This window comes from Paramisgurnus dabryanus, chromosome 16 (genome assembly GCF_030506205.2).
Source record: "Paramisgurnus dabryanus chromosome 16, PD_genome_1.1, whole genome shotgun sequence".
NCBI lineage: Eukaryota > Metazoa > Chordata > Actinopteri > Cypriniformes > Cobitidae > Paramisgurnus > Paramisgurnus dabryanus.
This window is the reverse complement of record NC_133352.1, coordinates 9,519,821-9,536,136: the sequence shown is the minus strand read 5'-3', so window position 1 is coordinate 9,536,136 and position 16,316 is coordinate 9,519,821. Positions and strand designations below refer to the sequence as shown.

Genomic DNA, 16,316 nt, shown 5'->3' with positions numbered 1-16,316 from the left:
TTATAACTTATTAAGGAAGAAATAATAAAAAACAGGAAAATTATGAAATATGTAATAAACGCTATTATATATAATACATGAAAGTATTGCTTTTACATGTACTTTAGCGATTCAGACTGTAAAAATATTTGATTTAGCAAAAAAGAACAATACATATACATTACATACATGCATATCAGTAGCCAAACCATTTAAACTTTTGATCTATCTAAAAAAATAAACGTAATGTGATTAAAACGCTATAAGAAACATTGCACTAAAGGGAAACATAGGGGAATCAGACTTTGACAGAACACCGGATCCATAAAAATCACGGTTTAATGCTAAAACACTTCACAACCCTACTGCGGAGCAGTCACTTTCTGCAACCAGTTTGGCTCCGCCCACAAAAAACGTCATCTCTGTTTGCAAACACTAAATTGGTCTATACGTAACTTTTTAAAGTATAAAAATCATTTGGTTATTGGAAGCCATTGCGGTATGCATATTGCGCATTGCACAGTATTTCTGTATATCTTGCAGCCCTTTAAGATCATAAAATATCTTTGTATCAGATTAAGTAATTTACTAAAAATGGTTACCCTCCGCCGTAGCTCAATGTGATTTATTTTAAACAACAGCTCCTTCCATAATGTCCATTATGGAAAACACCAGCCTAACCTCGCCATTTTGCATTTCACAAACGCATAAAAGTCAGAGGAGTTTAAGTTAGGGTAAATTATGACTGAATTTTCTTTTTTTGGGGTGAACTATTTCTTTAAAGCTTAGTCTAATCCTTTGAAAAGCAAATATTTTAGTCTAATGCATTCAAGCTTTCCCATTGCATGTTCAGGCTTGACTTCTACAACCAGGTTGAAAATAAAGAAAAAAGTCTAGCATGAGAGTGGGTGATGTACACCCAGATAATGTGTCACTTTTACACTAGCGCTTTCGGTGCTCACGTGGTTTTATGTTTGTTTGATTTGTAAAAGCTGTCAACTAAACTTAAGTGCATACCAACGATCCACACTCGACTTTGTGAAAGCCATCTACTGCATTAACAAATTGGTACAGTATGTATTATACAGTATGTGACCCTGGATCACAAAACCATAAGAAGTCATAAGAAGCAAGGGTATATTTGAGCAATAGCCAACAATGCATTATATGGGTCAAAATTATACTTTTTTATGCCAACAAAGATATTAAGTAAAGATTATGTTCCATGAACTTAGTTTGTATATATCACAGATTCTAGCTAAATATTGCCAAATATTGTCCCATCCTAACAAACCATACATCAATGGAAAGCTTATTATTCAGATGATGTATAAATCTCAATTTAAAAAAAACATTACCCTTATGATTGGTTTTGTGATCCAGCATCACACGGAATTGAGGAATTCAGATAAATTAAGCCTTTTTCATGTCAATGTCAAAAAGTGTCCCAATTTACCACTCTACTGGTTTGTGGAGACAAACAACTTCATATGGTTTTCTTGACTAAAGCATTACATTTTTGAACAACAAAACAGCTGTACCAGTACACCAGTTGAGCAAGGATTAATGCTACGTACACACCAACTGCGTAGCATTGCGTTGCTTGCTTTAGATTACTCACAGGATTTAACTTTGTGTCATGTGAATTTTCCGCTTGAGTTGAATATTTTTGCGTTTGAGGCGAATAACGCGTGTTTTCACGGCAATCGCGCCATCCAATTCGCGTCATTCGCATCGCCCTGATCACCCATCGTGTCTGAACGTGTCTTTGCATTGACTTTGTATGTAATCTACTCGCGTTTGGTGTGTATGCCCCATTAGAGAAACACAAATTTCGATTCAAAACCAAACAAATTTACCAAGTGTGAAAACAAAATTATAAATTGTTTTACTGATCTGTTATTTCTCTATAGGTCCTCCACGTGTAGCGCAGAAGGTAGTGCACCGGCAAAGCGTGAGAATCGGACGCACCATGAAACTTCAGTGTCCTGTGGAGGGGGATCCACCTCCCCTCATCATGTGGACCAAAGACGGCCGAAACATCCACAGCGGCTGGATGCGCTTCAGGGTCCTTCAACAAGCCCTCCGGATCAAAGAGGTGGAGGCAGAAGATGCTGGAACTTTTATTTGTAAAGCCACTAATGGCTTTGGCAGCGTCAACATCAACTACACCCTCATTGTCATTGGTAAGTTTGTTTTTAGATGGTGGAGCTCAACATTTCCAAAATAGCTGATCATGTCGGTAGCAAGGTCTCCTGTTTAGGTTGCAGACATTCAGCAGATAGAATTTGATTCAGAGCAAAACAAGAGTGTGAAGGTCTCATAGGGATCTGTATGTCATACTGTTGTCTACCATGTTTGGTCCGTTTAATGTTTCTATAAGATTTGTTGATTTTATGGTCAGTAACAATGACTATAAATATATCATGCTTGTTATGTAGAAGGCCAATAGGAATTAATCAATGTGTTGTATATCTAAATGTCAGCTGTTTAACCAACAAAAACTAACTTTCATTAAAAAGGATAAATATTTGTCTACTCTTTCACAGCAACTACCTCAGTTTACAGAAATGAACAAATTGTAAACATAATGACCCTTACATACTTCATGATGGCCTTGACATTCAGTACATTCAGTAGATGAACCTTTGTTTTGGGCTGAATGAGCACGCTGGCCCCTCGCCAAATTAATCAGGGCCTAATTTGGCCCCGTTCCACATGGTGATGGGTTTGCATACGTGAGGATACTCCCAGCCCATATCGTGATCACAGCAAAGCTCTTGAGGACATGAACCCTCCTTCATGTACATTAATCAAATACGGTACACCATCAGGTCAGCAAATCACCACGGTTACTTCAACTAGAGCAATGATCACCTATGGCTCCGGGGTATAAGCACCTTAAACTTTAAGGATGATAATGTAAACCAGTGGAGTAATTTGTGACTGAATGAGGCATCCATCTAAAGCTATGCCAAGTTTAAATGGAGGCCCTAGTGGAGTGCCTCATTCAGGGTGAGTTTTATATTAGCTGGACTATGTTAATGATCCTTTTATTTGCCTCTCGAATGAGCCCTATGTAATGCAAGACAATGCAGCTAAATTACAGGAATTGCGAACATCCTCGGCAGTGAATGGACTGTTTGTTTTGTAGCATGTGGTGGGTCATTAGCCATCTTGATCCATTCGTGTGCATCTATTTAAGTATTGACCACATGAACGTGCTCTCGGCTGAAGTACATGGATCAGTGCGGTCCAGTCCCCTAATGATATTTAGACATAGACAATTATTTCCTTTTGTCATGCTAATTATTGCGCTTTTCTTAAAGGCATCCTTTGATTTTTTTATACTTGACTGATTTATAAAATTTGATTGCATCAAGATCAGCAGCTCCAAAAAAGTGCATCAAAATTTTCCTACTAAGCATTATGGCTATTTTCCTAGAAAAGTGAAGGTAAATACTTCAGTTCAGATACTTGAAAGATGGCCGAAAAATTAGATGATCTCGAAAACGTAACGGATATGTAGTCACTTTCTATAAGAACAATAGAAGTTAGAGACGTGTGATGTTATGGGAATATGTCTCGGTATCATTATAAAAATAGTGGTTTGCTGATGGTCATAATAATAATAAATAATGCAACTGTTGTATAAATGTGGCGCTAGGTAGGTATATTGTGTACAGTATATATAATAAACACATCATTTCCTAATCTTGGTGTGACTGGGTTTTTAATGCCAAATATAACAAATAAAAATGCAAATAGTGGCATAACGCACGCAGCATAGAGATATTGAAAGAAAACTTTGAGTAAATAAGATACCGTACATAAAGTAAGAACGTCTAAGAAAAGAAATAAAGCATGAAAAATTTAGCAGACAGAATGCATGAAGTTTAACCCCTCACGCTAGTTCAAAAACATGAAAAAAGCATGAAATCCTTTAAGGAGAATCAAAGCACGAAATGTGAGAATAAGAAAATGGGCGTGTATGAATGTCTTCAAATAATAAGGCATGAATGAAAGTTTCTCTGTAGCTGAACACAATAATCAGCCGTTTGGGGTGGGAGTTTAGGGGCGATGGGGGCAGCTGCCAGGATGACCTCAGTCGAGCAGCTGCACCCACTGTGCTGGGACGCTCAAGATGTGCCAAGCCAGCTTTGATGCACCGCAAACATCTCCCCATGCTATTTAGTCAGGGCCCTTGAACTTAGACTTGTTTCTTAATCTCTCTTCTGGCACATCCCACCTTCAGTGTAATTCAAGCCTTGCCAATTGAGGCTGAGGTGTAGCGTGATAGGTGTTATGTTTTGCCTGTGTTAAATTTATTTGTTGAATAACATTTAAATATCTAAGCATGATTATGACAATTCTCAATACAAATTTTGCTCTTCCACCAACATCTTTGAGCTGGTCTTTTATAAAAATAAAACACAACTTGATTCTCCATGTGAAATACTTTTAGAAGATGTCATAACATGGTATTAATGTGGCTGTTTATATGACAAAATTAAGCATTTCATAGTAACATATTAGTTTCTTCTAAGATTGGAGTGGCAAACTGTAAACATGGGATGTGAATTGATCCATGTCTTCCTCTAGATATGTCCATCTCAGATTTAGCCTTTTATTGTTTTATATTTTCATTTTTAACCTTAGTGAAATATACAGACACCTTTTTCTTATTACAGCTGTCTCCTTACACTGCCAACTTTGGGTGTTTCATTCGTATAAATATTTCCACAGTTTCTCAGTCCAGCTTTATTATATTTCATGGCACATAAGCACATATCTGCACAGAAGCCAGAAATATACATTATACCATGACCTGTGAGAAAATTAAAGATTCCTTTATAGCTTTCCATGGCATCCTTTTAACTTCCCTTAAAACCTCTGTTTCAGGACAGCATCAAAACTTCCTGGCTTAATTTTAATCTCAACCATGATAAATACTTAAAGGCATGAGTTCATGTAGCTTGGTAGATTAAAGGGATAGTTCACCTTAAAATGAAAATTTTGTCATCATTTACTCATCCTCATGTTGTCCTAAACCTGTATGAAAGTATTTTTTTTTTTTTCAAAAGAAGATTTTTTGAGAAATGATGGTAAACACAGCAGATAGTGATCATTGACTTCCATAATAGGAATAAAAAATATGATGGAATTTAATGGGTACCATCAACTGTGTGCTAACCATCATTTATCAAAATATTTTCTTCGTCATTTATCACAATACTTCCAAAATATTTTTTTTCGGATGATGACTTTTCATTTTAAGGTAAACTGTCACTTTAAGACTAAAATCTTCCTTATTTATAATAACCACAAACAAAACTGTTGAGCAGTGGTGCTTATGTAGGATATGTGGGTTCAGATCTGGCTTGCAACTTATTTTCATGTTCTCCTGCTATATATATCATGTGCATAAAATGTAATATTCAAAAACGATTTTATTCTTGCTAATGCACGCTTACTGATACTGATACTAGTGCTCTGTCTGAAACTGCTCCCTATCTCCTATATAGTGCACTGCCGTTTTGTAGTGGTGTTTGAAACCTGAGTGAACAACTTCCTTCCCTACACTCCTTCACTACTTTTTACCCACAATGCACTCTGACTTTCAATGTACACTCGCTCACTTACTATTTCTCATTATACCAGTGTTTCTCAAAGTGTGGGGCGGGCCCCACTGGGGAATAGGAACATTACAAGTGGGGCGTGACAAATGGGAGAAAATCTATTAATTTAATTATTTATTGACCATACACTCAAAATGGCACATTTAAACATAAACCTAGCTTAAAACTTAAATAAATCAGACTGTAGAAAATGTCACGGGGTAACTTAAGCATAGCTGATTACGATTTTGTTGGGGCGATTGGGACAGGTGGAGCTTGGAACCCTTCCCTACCTCCAAAGTGGGGAATGGCAGAAAAAGTTTGAGAAACACTGCATTATACAATGGGAGACGAACGCTTAACTTGAATTAGCTGAAGGACACTGACATTAAACACCACAAATTTACATTTATACACTTTTGTTAGTTCTTGTTGTCAGTTTTTTTTTTTAAATAAACATATTAAAAATAAATGCGATACTTTTTATCTAAAATATAATAAAGTTAATAAATATGACAAGCAGTTGTTTTGTTTTCACTAAGAAACAGTAAGAAAGTAAACTTAACCGTTTCACAGTACAATCTATGAAGCCACACCGGTGTAAGGGTTTATGAGGAATATCTGCGACAGCTCTCTGACGTATTTACGTCCGTGTCAAAAATCGCTCGCTCATTATCGTTCAGTTCCTCCCAATCTAGTGCACTCAATTGTAATCTGCTATATAGGGAAAAGTGAATGAGTAAACGAGGGAGTGGTTTGGAACACCGCATAGGATGTTGTGGATGGTTGCCGGAGCGTTGTTATGTGGTTGCTAATGTGTTCCGAGTGGTTTCTAGCATGCTGCTGTACAGTTGCTAGGGTTTTTTTGGGCGGTTGCTACTGTAGGTGGTAACTTATTGAACCATGCCAAAAAGAACTCACCCCAGAATATAAAAGATATTCCGGTCCCTCATTATGGTTTGTTTTTGCTTTTTGCCAGCCGATCACATATAAAAGTAATTACATACCTCATGAACAAACCACACGATTAAAGGTATCATTCATAACTGTAGCACGGGATGAGTTGCACATCAGTGTTTAAAACTCGTGTTTTGAAGACTACCTAATCCTTAATATGTGCAGTAGCTATAATGCTGCTTGCCTTAGCATGCGTCGCTAAGAACAGAGACACAAAGAGCATTGTGAGATCCCACCTAATCCCAATCTAAACATTATCTTCATCCCAGACTCTTGTATCATAACATCAGGTTAAGTCATCAGTCAGAAGGGCTCTTTTGCGTAGCAGAACAGCTTGTGTAGTCTGTTTCTGTCCTGTGTGGCTCCGTGATCAAATGTCCGCTTGAGGACAGGAGACCTGTGTTGATAGGACTCATTAGTGGCTTTGCCCTTCCTCAAACCAGATGGAAAAGACATTACTGTCCATCTATCATAAGCTGCTCTCTCTCTTTACAAACTCAAGCCATGTTTCCCCTCCACAGCGGCTACATCTATTAATTCCTCACTGTCCGTGCTTTCCAGGACTGATTTACTTTTCGGCGCACAACTGCTGTGCTGATATTTATTTACTTTTGTGTTATTGCACCAGATGCATTATTGGCAGAAATAATGTAGCGGAAGCACAAAGCTTGGATGGATAGGAAGAACAGATTAGGTATTTTGTTTCTTAACCCGGCTCCTGGTTGTTGTGTTTGTTGGCCTTCACCTGCATAAACTAACTATCACAGGAGCAGCACAGTGATTGAGATTAGATTTACCGTCTGTTTGCGATGACAGTGCAGACGTGATTGCGGGATTGAGACATGTACTGTAGGAAGCTGTTGGGAAGTGCCTGGTGATTTATAGTGATTTGTGGAGTTTGTTCAGATCCTAGAAGCTCCTGTTCAGCCAACATCTGGTAGTGATCGGCGCACAGGAAAACTGGAGCTTGAGATATCTGCTGATCTCTGCACAGGGTTTCCCTCTGGACTTTAAGAGGCCCTATCACGGTCAAACTGGCATAAGGCGTGTGAAGCTTCGCGGATCTTTCCGCAACATTATTTACGAAAGTAACAGATGTCTCGGTTCAGAGCACTTTGCTCAGTGTTTGCATTGGTATATTAAACTGAATCTAGTTTGTTCTTAATTCAAATTGTGGGTTTGTTTGTTTGTTTGTGTTGTCTGGAGGCATTCGTTCAAGGCGGATGTGGGATGTTTCTGAGCCGTGAAGCGTTTTGTTGTTCATTGCTTGGAAATAGAACGGAACAAATAAATAATGAAAAAAGAAACAAAATGGGGATGCTTGCAGTTGTTTCGCAGTTGCATGATTATCAACGGAAAAGATCATGGGCCGTGTTTTTACACACCTGTCTCTGCATTTGTTTGCTAAACAGGTTTTATTATCATTTTGGAACTGTAACTGTCTGTATTTTCTTGAGTGACATCATACACCTGCCTTTTTGTAACGTGGAAAATGTTTCAGAGAAATTGCCAAGTTGGAACCCCGACTTGTGTGGCATTCTCCTGCAATTTTCCAAGTTGCACACGCCAGCTTTCTGAGTTGAATGAATGGGATCATAGTTATAGTTTTTTGTGCTGCCTTTGTGGTGTGCATGATAAACAGATAACTCAAAATGCTCCGTTTAAGGGTTGTTTCGTGAAACTATCTTTATCAAATTCACCTTTTTGAATATCTAGGATATTAGGAAGTGATGTTTTACATCCCAGTTCAACAGAGTATGTGTTAGAAGTTATATGTGTTATTGCGACCAATGTGAGTGTTCGATTATATATGGTTTCGATTCGATCCACTCCAATATCGATTAGTAATCTATATTTTATTAAAAATATTAATTTTGAAAACATGAAACTTTAAGATTTACATGTATTGCATGGATCCAATATACTGTTACCTGCATTTTCTTTCTGAATTGTCTACATTTACACAACAGACTATGTTTATGAGGAATTAATGTGAAATTATGAAAAATTTTGTGTAAATATGTCCGTTTAAGCGCAAGGAAATGTGAACCCAGTATTTGTGTGCTGTCTAAAGCCTTGAAATGCAGCTTGCTGACTGCGCGCTTGAGACTTCTCAAACAGTGCTTGAGCAGCGCATTAAGATCGGTTTTGTGTCTGCTTTGCATAAATATTTAAAGGAACAGTATGTAGGATTTTGGCCAAAACTGGTATTGCAAAAACAAAACTTGTGGCTAAAACTGGTACTGCAATCACACAACTGGTGGCCAATACACAACATGACAACATAAACATCAGTTTAGGGCTGCAACTCCACTTTTTAAATGACAAAATCCTGGCCGGACTGCTGTTGCCAGTGATATAAGTATTTGAAATGAAAATGATTTCTTAATGTCTAGTGACATATCAGGGCCATTTTATGATTCATTGATATAAATTTCTTACATACTGTTCCTTTAACTCTTTCACCGCCAGCGTTTTAAAAAAAAGTTGCCAGCCAGCGCCAGCGTTTTTCATGATTTTCACCAAAGTTTAATGCCTTCCAGAAAATGTTCTTCTTTAAATATATAAACATACAATATACCAAATGAAAGAACAGACCCTCTGCTTTCAAACAAAAAAACCCGTTTCATCCTACCTTTAGTGGTTTTTTTTGCAATCAGCTTTTGAATATGGGTAGGTTTTTGCAAAAACACCATATTTTGAGCAAAAAGCAGAGATAATTCCAGTTTTATGACGGACTTTTCATATAGATCTCATTCAGAGCGATCTTTAAAACAGACACGGACATGCAGCAGCTTGCCATAGGGCAATACTTCCGGGTTTAAAAAGTTGCGGAAGGGCGCCACCTGGTGGATAATAGCGGTATTGCGTAAAGACGGAAAATCTCGTCAATGGCGGGGAAAGAGTTAAATTGGCCTAAAACACGTACAATTGATTAACTTCTTGACAATGTAGCCTTGACAGAAAGCCAGTTCTGTCAACTGTCCCAAGCATTGTTCACACTTGCCCCAGGCCATCGGGCATTCCTTAAAAGCCCTGTCTGAAGTATATTTCACGAATCAATTTTTTTTTTTTTTTTTTTTGAAGATTGATTAAAATTGGAGAATCAAAATTTTTCCCATCCCTAGCTCCAGATAAACTTTTTGTTTTTTGTTTTTATAGCTTATCCAACATCAAATACTATCAATATTTCCAATATGAGCTCCATTATGAATCCAATCTAATATCACACCAACTTGACTTCTTTATTCAAACATAAGCATTGAAGGGACACTCCAACTTTTTTAAAATATGCTAATTTTCCAGCTCCCCTTGAGTTAAACATTTGATTTTTACTGTTTTGGAATCCATTCAGCTGATCTCCGATCTGGCAGTACCACTTTTAGCATAGCTTAGCATAATCCATTGAATCTGATTAGACCATTAGCATTGCGCTAAAAATAACTTTTGTAGTTACATTGTGTACTAAGACCTACAGAAAATTAAAAGTTGTGATTTTCTATGCAGATATGGCTAGGAACTATACTCTCATTCTGGCGTAATAATCAAGGACTTTGCTGCCGTAACATGGTATGATATTACGTAGTGCCTGGAAATAGTCTCCTGCAATTGAAAGTTAATAACGGGGCTATTTTCGTGCACTGCGTAATATCATTGCACCTCCTGTTCCCGATGTAACTACAGAAGAGTCATGTTTTAAATGGGAAAAATAAGGAAACTCTTTGGTTATTTTTTACCGCAATGCTAATGGTCTAATCAGATTCAATGGACTGTGCTAAGCTATGCTAAAAGTGGTAGCGCCAGACCCGGAGATTGGCTGAATGGATTCCAAAACGGTAAAAATCAAATGTTTAACTCTAGGGGAGCTGGAAAATGAGAATATTTTCAAAATAAGTGGAGTGTCCCTTTAAAGCCATTATTTATATTTTTAAGGAAGCAGTGTAGTCAATGGACAAAAGTCATATGATAAGACCGTACCACTTTCACTGTAATCGGTGTTCTCCACATACGCCGTGACACAAGTGTCAGATTGCACAGCTGTCCTGCACCAAATTAAAAAAAACAGATCAGATGGCAACCTTCATAGACTCCATCTGAAATAACTTTTTAAATACTGAATGAAATTCATAGACCCAGAGGGCATGTATTTGGTTTCATCACTTTAATTGGAAAATCGGTGTCTCATCGTCAATTGTCCGTCTGGAGGAATGAAGCAATGTCACAGTTCTCAAACAGCAGGCATCTCACACAGGGTTTGCATGACACCTAAGTAATATTGCAGGTCTCAGTTACTCTGCGCTTCTTTAATAACTGAAAAATTTAATTTACCGGTGTTACTGTTGTATGACTTTAGACTTATTAATCATTGTAAAATAAACCCAATATCCATTTCTCAGAAAGAAAGATGATGTACGTAAATCACGAAGAAGCATTACTGAGAGTTAGGATGCAGACCAAAGTTTCTAAATCCTTAGTTATCTCTCAAGCATGCAAATATTCACACAAGCATTATTTCAGTGGTTGGTATGTTTTTTTATTGATTTCATATCACACTTATGTAAGGTTTCTACAAAAGCATATGACATCACCCAACAGCAATCTCAGAGCTTATGGGAGATCTGTTTCAGTGTTTGAATATTATCACTGAAAATCAGTTTCTCTATGGAGATTTTAATAGGAATTTTAACATTTGTGACCCTGCTGTTGAAGTCCATGGCTGTTATTTCATGGGTAAAGAAGGAGCCATTGAGGAATGAGGAGTGAAAACTGAGGTATGGACAGATGAAATGCTTCTCCTCTGATGTTATGAACTCCGCATTTTGCCCTTTCATGTGCCTACTAGACTATTGTAGAAACAGCCACGGTTGATCTCTTGTACTCTGCTAAGCCTCAGCGGTCATGTGACCATGTGCTTCTACACACCACAGCCCATTCGGCTCTTAAGTGACATGCATGGCAAAGCAAGGCCAGGACGGATCAAGTCCTTAGAAGGGAGACTGGAGTGGAGATGGTGCCGCACATTCCCTTATACATCCTCCTGGTTTTGCCCAACAACCTTCCATCTAGATGAAAAACAGGCTTTGTTGTAAGGGCTGGTCATGGTTCAAAGAAACACAAGAGAGAAGGAGCAACAGAATGAGAAATGAAAACAGAGCGAAAAGAAAAATCTGGCTGCTGTTCAAAATCAAGCCTATGAATTTACAACCAAGATAGCGATTGAGTTACCATTCAGAATTTTTAAGGTGCAATGCAAAACATCTCCTTCTTTGATCGTGGTTTACGGGACTGTGTTTATCATAACCAAACACGAACGCTTTCAAGGCATCTAAAAAAATCAGAGGAAGGGATTATCTTTGATGTCCCCCTCAAAAGAGTCTTATCCAAAACACTGCTACATTCTTATCCATTTTAATTGGCCTTGCATCAACATTTCATTCAAGGCAAATCGATTAAATTAGATTTTGAATCCAGCACTACACTTTTTTTCCATTCGCTCATTGTTTCCTCCGGAAACGGACACAGGAAATGAAGATGCCATTTTAAACACGCAATTATAAAAACGTAAGGGTTATCCCGCTACAGGTGGGGGTGAGCTTGGGTTTCAAAGGCGCTGGTAGAGTGAACAACTCAAAGAGCCGGAAAAGGAAAAACACAAACAAAACTTTAAAGCAGTCAGGTCGGTTGAATGCACAAGGTTTGGGATTACATTTCACACCCCCCTGTTTATCAAGGTCCTAAAAAGGGAGGCAAGGCGAGCAGGGCCTCTGCCGATCCTGCACCGGCGTTCTGCATCACTTCACCTTCTGTGGAAGACAGCCACCAGAAAGAGGAGAGAAAGGAAACGCATTCCGATCCGCAGGGTTGGGAATTTGTCAGACGCTCCTTAGGTGTGCCAGAAACATGAGTCACGTATGAAACGCAAAGAACTTCGGGAAAAGGTTGACTCCAGAGCGAAAAGGTTGAGGAGGAAAATAGTGAAGAGTTTTTTTTAGATCTTTGCTCAAAAATAGATCCGGCAAGCCGTTCTCCGAATTAAAAGAGTTCAGACAATTTAAACTATAGTGAATGCAATCTTTCAGTAATAAATAAATAAAACAAAATGTAGTTTTGTTTTAAGGGATTTTCTGAAACAGTTTCAAACAAATTGGCTGTTTTGTGTTTCATGTCATGCTGTTTTGGATAAAACTTTTTAATTTGTAGGGCTTTGTAATTTTCTCATCGTTGAAATGGCCAGGCTTTGTGCAACCCCCTGGAGTTATCTGGAAGCATCTGTAGGAGTTCAACTGCAATGCTGGGTTTGGACCTCAGAAGCCTTAATTTGCCTGCCTTCATAACATTCCCCTTAAGCCGATTACGTGTCATTTTGCTTTAATAGATTCCTCATACACCTCTCTCACTTCTTGTGCGGTGAAGGGAAAGAAGAAAGCCCGTACGCTACATGCCTCATCGGCACAATGGATGCTCTTCCTTTCATGGTGCAAATGGGGGCTCTTTGTTGTTCTTCCTGGCCAGTTTTTCTGCTTCGTTACAGCCTGCGGAGGCATTTACGTGCTAAAATGGATTACTAGAGAGCAGGTCCCTTATTCCCGCCTAATTTTCCTTAATGCACAGCCTCGAAACCCTCCATCGTTCCTGTGCAATTGGAAAGACAAGTTCTCAATGGATCCTCTTGAACGTAGAGCTCCCATACATTGATTCAAAGCCAGAGCATTCTCACGCATCTCAAACCCGTCTCATCTTCATCCTAGGACACTTGAAACGTAGGATAAAAGAGATGAGCACCAGCAAAGGAATGAAGTCTGTGGAACCTGAAAAGGGTTCAGGGCATTTGTCCCTGATTAGTCCCCCAAAAAGGGAGAACATTTTTGCCATGAAAAGAAAGCTTATAGCTCATTATGAGTCGGCGAGGATTAAGCTTGTTCCTCTATTGTTCCTGCTGTAGGAACCAAGGGTTTGTCACAGAGGGAGGTGCCTCACGTCTTTTCAGCCCTGCGTCTGCACACCTATCCAGAGTTTCCACCCTTTTAAAGATCCATAATAGCTTTTTCTTTGCTCTGTGGTTGGTAGCTAGTGTAGTGGAAGAATCCTCTCTCATTAGACATAGCCTTTATTCACACGTTCGTCTGCACGCTGAATACCAGACCTCGCCTCCATAGTAGTCCAACCTGTATAAAAATGAAACAAGTAGACCGAGGTCAGGCCGAATAGATGCACCAATTAGTTTAGACGTGTTTTTTTGGAGAGCACACAGCCTTCGTGGATGAGTTCCTTTGAAGTCTATGCAATCTTTTGTTGTGTTTGTTCCATGCTGACATGCTGAGTGTTCTGCTCTTTGGTAATGTTTTTGTTCATTGTATGTTTGGACCTTTAGAAATATAATGATGGTTTCTGCTTTGATCATGAAGTAGAACTTGAATATTTTTTTTGCGTTTTGTTACTTTGCTCTTACAAGTGAATTACAGTACTGCTTCCAGCTGTATTATTTGTTTTATGGGTGCAAAATGTATTTATTTAACCATCATAACCAAACATTTTTGATATGCACATTTTTTGTCAGTTTAATTTTTTATAATGTGACCCGTGCTGGCAAAATAAGTTGGAATGAGCAAATTTCAAAAGTGAGTTATTTATATTTTGTCATTCTCTAATAAAAAAAAACTTTAAAACAATGTATGATTAGTTGGAATCTGACAAAAAAATGACTACCTGTTTGAAGTTTACAAAGTCAGCAAAGGCACTTTTTGAAAGTTTAAAAGTAATGTCACTGCATCCATAACTTAAAATCACTTTTATTTCTTTTATTGTTTGATTGACATTGAGAAAGAGACTTAAAGATCTGTAATGCAAGGATCTAATATAATGTTACACATCAGATATTTTTCCCAACAGTTAACCAAACATTCACTTAAGACATAACAGATTATGGGCCCTATCTTGCACCCAGCGCAATTGACTTTGTCAGTGACGCATGTATCATTCGTATTTTGCACCGGCGCACAGCGGGTTTTTCCCTCCACAGACGCACGTCGGCAAACTAAGGAATGAACTTGCGCTCCCTGGTCGGTTCAGCGCAAAAAAGGAGGCGTGTTGCGGCGCAAACCATCCCTGATGCTATTTTGCAGTTTCAAAAAACAATTGTGCCACTGACCAAAAAAAACTAGTCTAAAGTCAGTGGTGCGTTGCGCGTGGTTCATTATGCTATTTTAAGGGCGCATGCTTGACCATAATGTATAGCGTGCACAACGCGCACACACTTTGTTTATCTAATCTACACAGATGCAACAGTTATTTTTGCAAATCATAAATTGTTACAATAAAAAATATTAACACATGAGATAAGGGAAATCATTGTGGTGAGCATTGTGGTGATAGTTTTTATTTATTGTGTGGCTGTGTTAAAAAATTCTCATGCAAATAACGATTAAAATATTTTCATAAGAAACCTTAATGTATATGAACTTGATTTGTAAGTGTACTTTGGGGTTGGACTGTTTGCGTTTCTTGGGTCCGATTTCAAAGCCCCCAAACCCTTTCAGCGGTGAGGGTGGACGCAATGATGTCCTCTGCTAGCGTCAGGTCCTGTGTAGAGGCAGATCCACCTCCCGTTACACGGCGTGCCCGATTTATGCTGGCAAGCTTGGGATTCCCCCGTCTCCTGACATCATTGTAGCGCTTGGCGCAACGATGGGGATGCCAGCTGATGAGACAATTGTTTCCTCTCACGCCTGTTTAACCTACGCTGATTTGGGCGGGTTTCTCCCATCTCCATACAAAACAACTTCTCTGTCTTTGACTGCTCTTACAAGAACGTCGGTTTCCTCGGATGTAAAACCGCTCCTGGCAAATCCTGCGCCTGGTAAATCCGTCATAATAATAGCAACCCGCCATGGAACTTGCGCACTTGTGTTTAAAGGGAATGTTGGATAGCGTTCTGATTGGTTTATTTGACGTTACGCCCAAACCACACCTATGAATAATGAACCTACTTCAGACCAACCCCTTATTGATTTGCGCCTGGCGCAAGAGTTATTTCTCCCGCTGGGAAAATAGCACAGCGCCCAAGATCCGCCCACAAAGTCACTTGCACATTGCGCTTCGCACTTGCGTTTCAGATCGTTAAAATAGGGCCCTATATCTTGTCAAAACAGATATTGTCCCCGGTTCGAACCCTGGCTAGGGCAGGTGGCCTTTCTGTGTGGAGTTTGTATGTTCTCCCTGTGTCAGCGTGGGTTTACTCCGGGTACTCCGGTTTCCTCCCACAGGCCAAAAACATACAAGTTAGGCAAATTGGAGTTGCCTAATTGTCCCGCCTCCAACCTGTGTATGGATCAACTTGTCTGAATAAAACTTGTGTATGGATTAATTTTTTCTCACCATGAATATAGCTGTAGATGCTGGAATGGCGTAAAGAAATAAAGGAAGAAGAAACAGATATTTTTAATACTTAAAAACTCTTTAAACATCAATCAGGTCACAAACTTTATCTCTTTTAACATCAGTCAGGTCCTGCACTCTATTTTTAATTTCTGCATGTTTTAAAACCAAAACCAAAATGTCAGACACGTATATGGATGGAGACGCAGCTTTGTATTAGATTAAGCAGTAAGGATGTTACACCTCTCGGAAAACCTACTAATAAAGATCATTTTAGATGTTTAATGACCATTTAAAGCATTGGAATCACTAAAAGAGGGCTTAGGGGGTGTGCACACCAAAACTTTTACGCCTGCGGCCGGCACATGTTTTCAATTGTTCCAATGG

At 38.8% G+C, this 16,316-nt stretch overlaps 1 protein-coding gene across 1 annotated transcript in view; it reads left to right on the top strand.

Moving 5' to 3' along the window:
* The window catches only part of fgfrl1a (fibroblast growth factor receptor like 1a), a 66,654-nt gene that overhangs the window by 30,512 nt on the left and 19,826 nt on the right, over positions 1-16,316 (top strand). Inside the window, exon 3 of the mRNA XM_065268021.2 lies at positions 1,893-2,165. Within this exon, the coding sequence (XP_065124093.1) occupies positions 1,893-2,165 (273 nt within the window). The remainder of the gene's footprint in view (positions 1-1,892; positions 2,166-16,316) is intronic.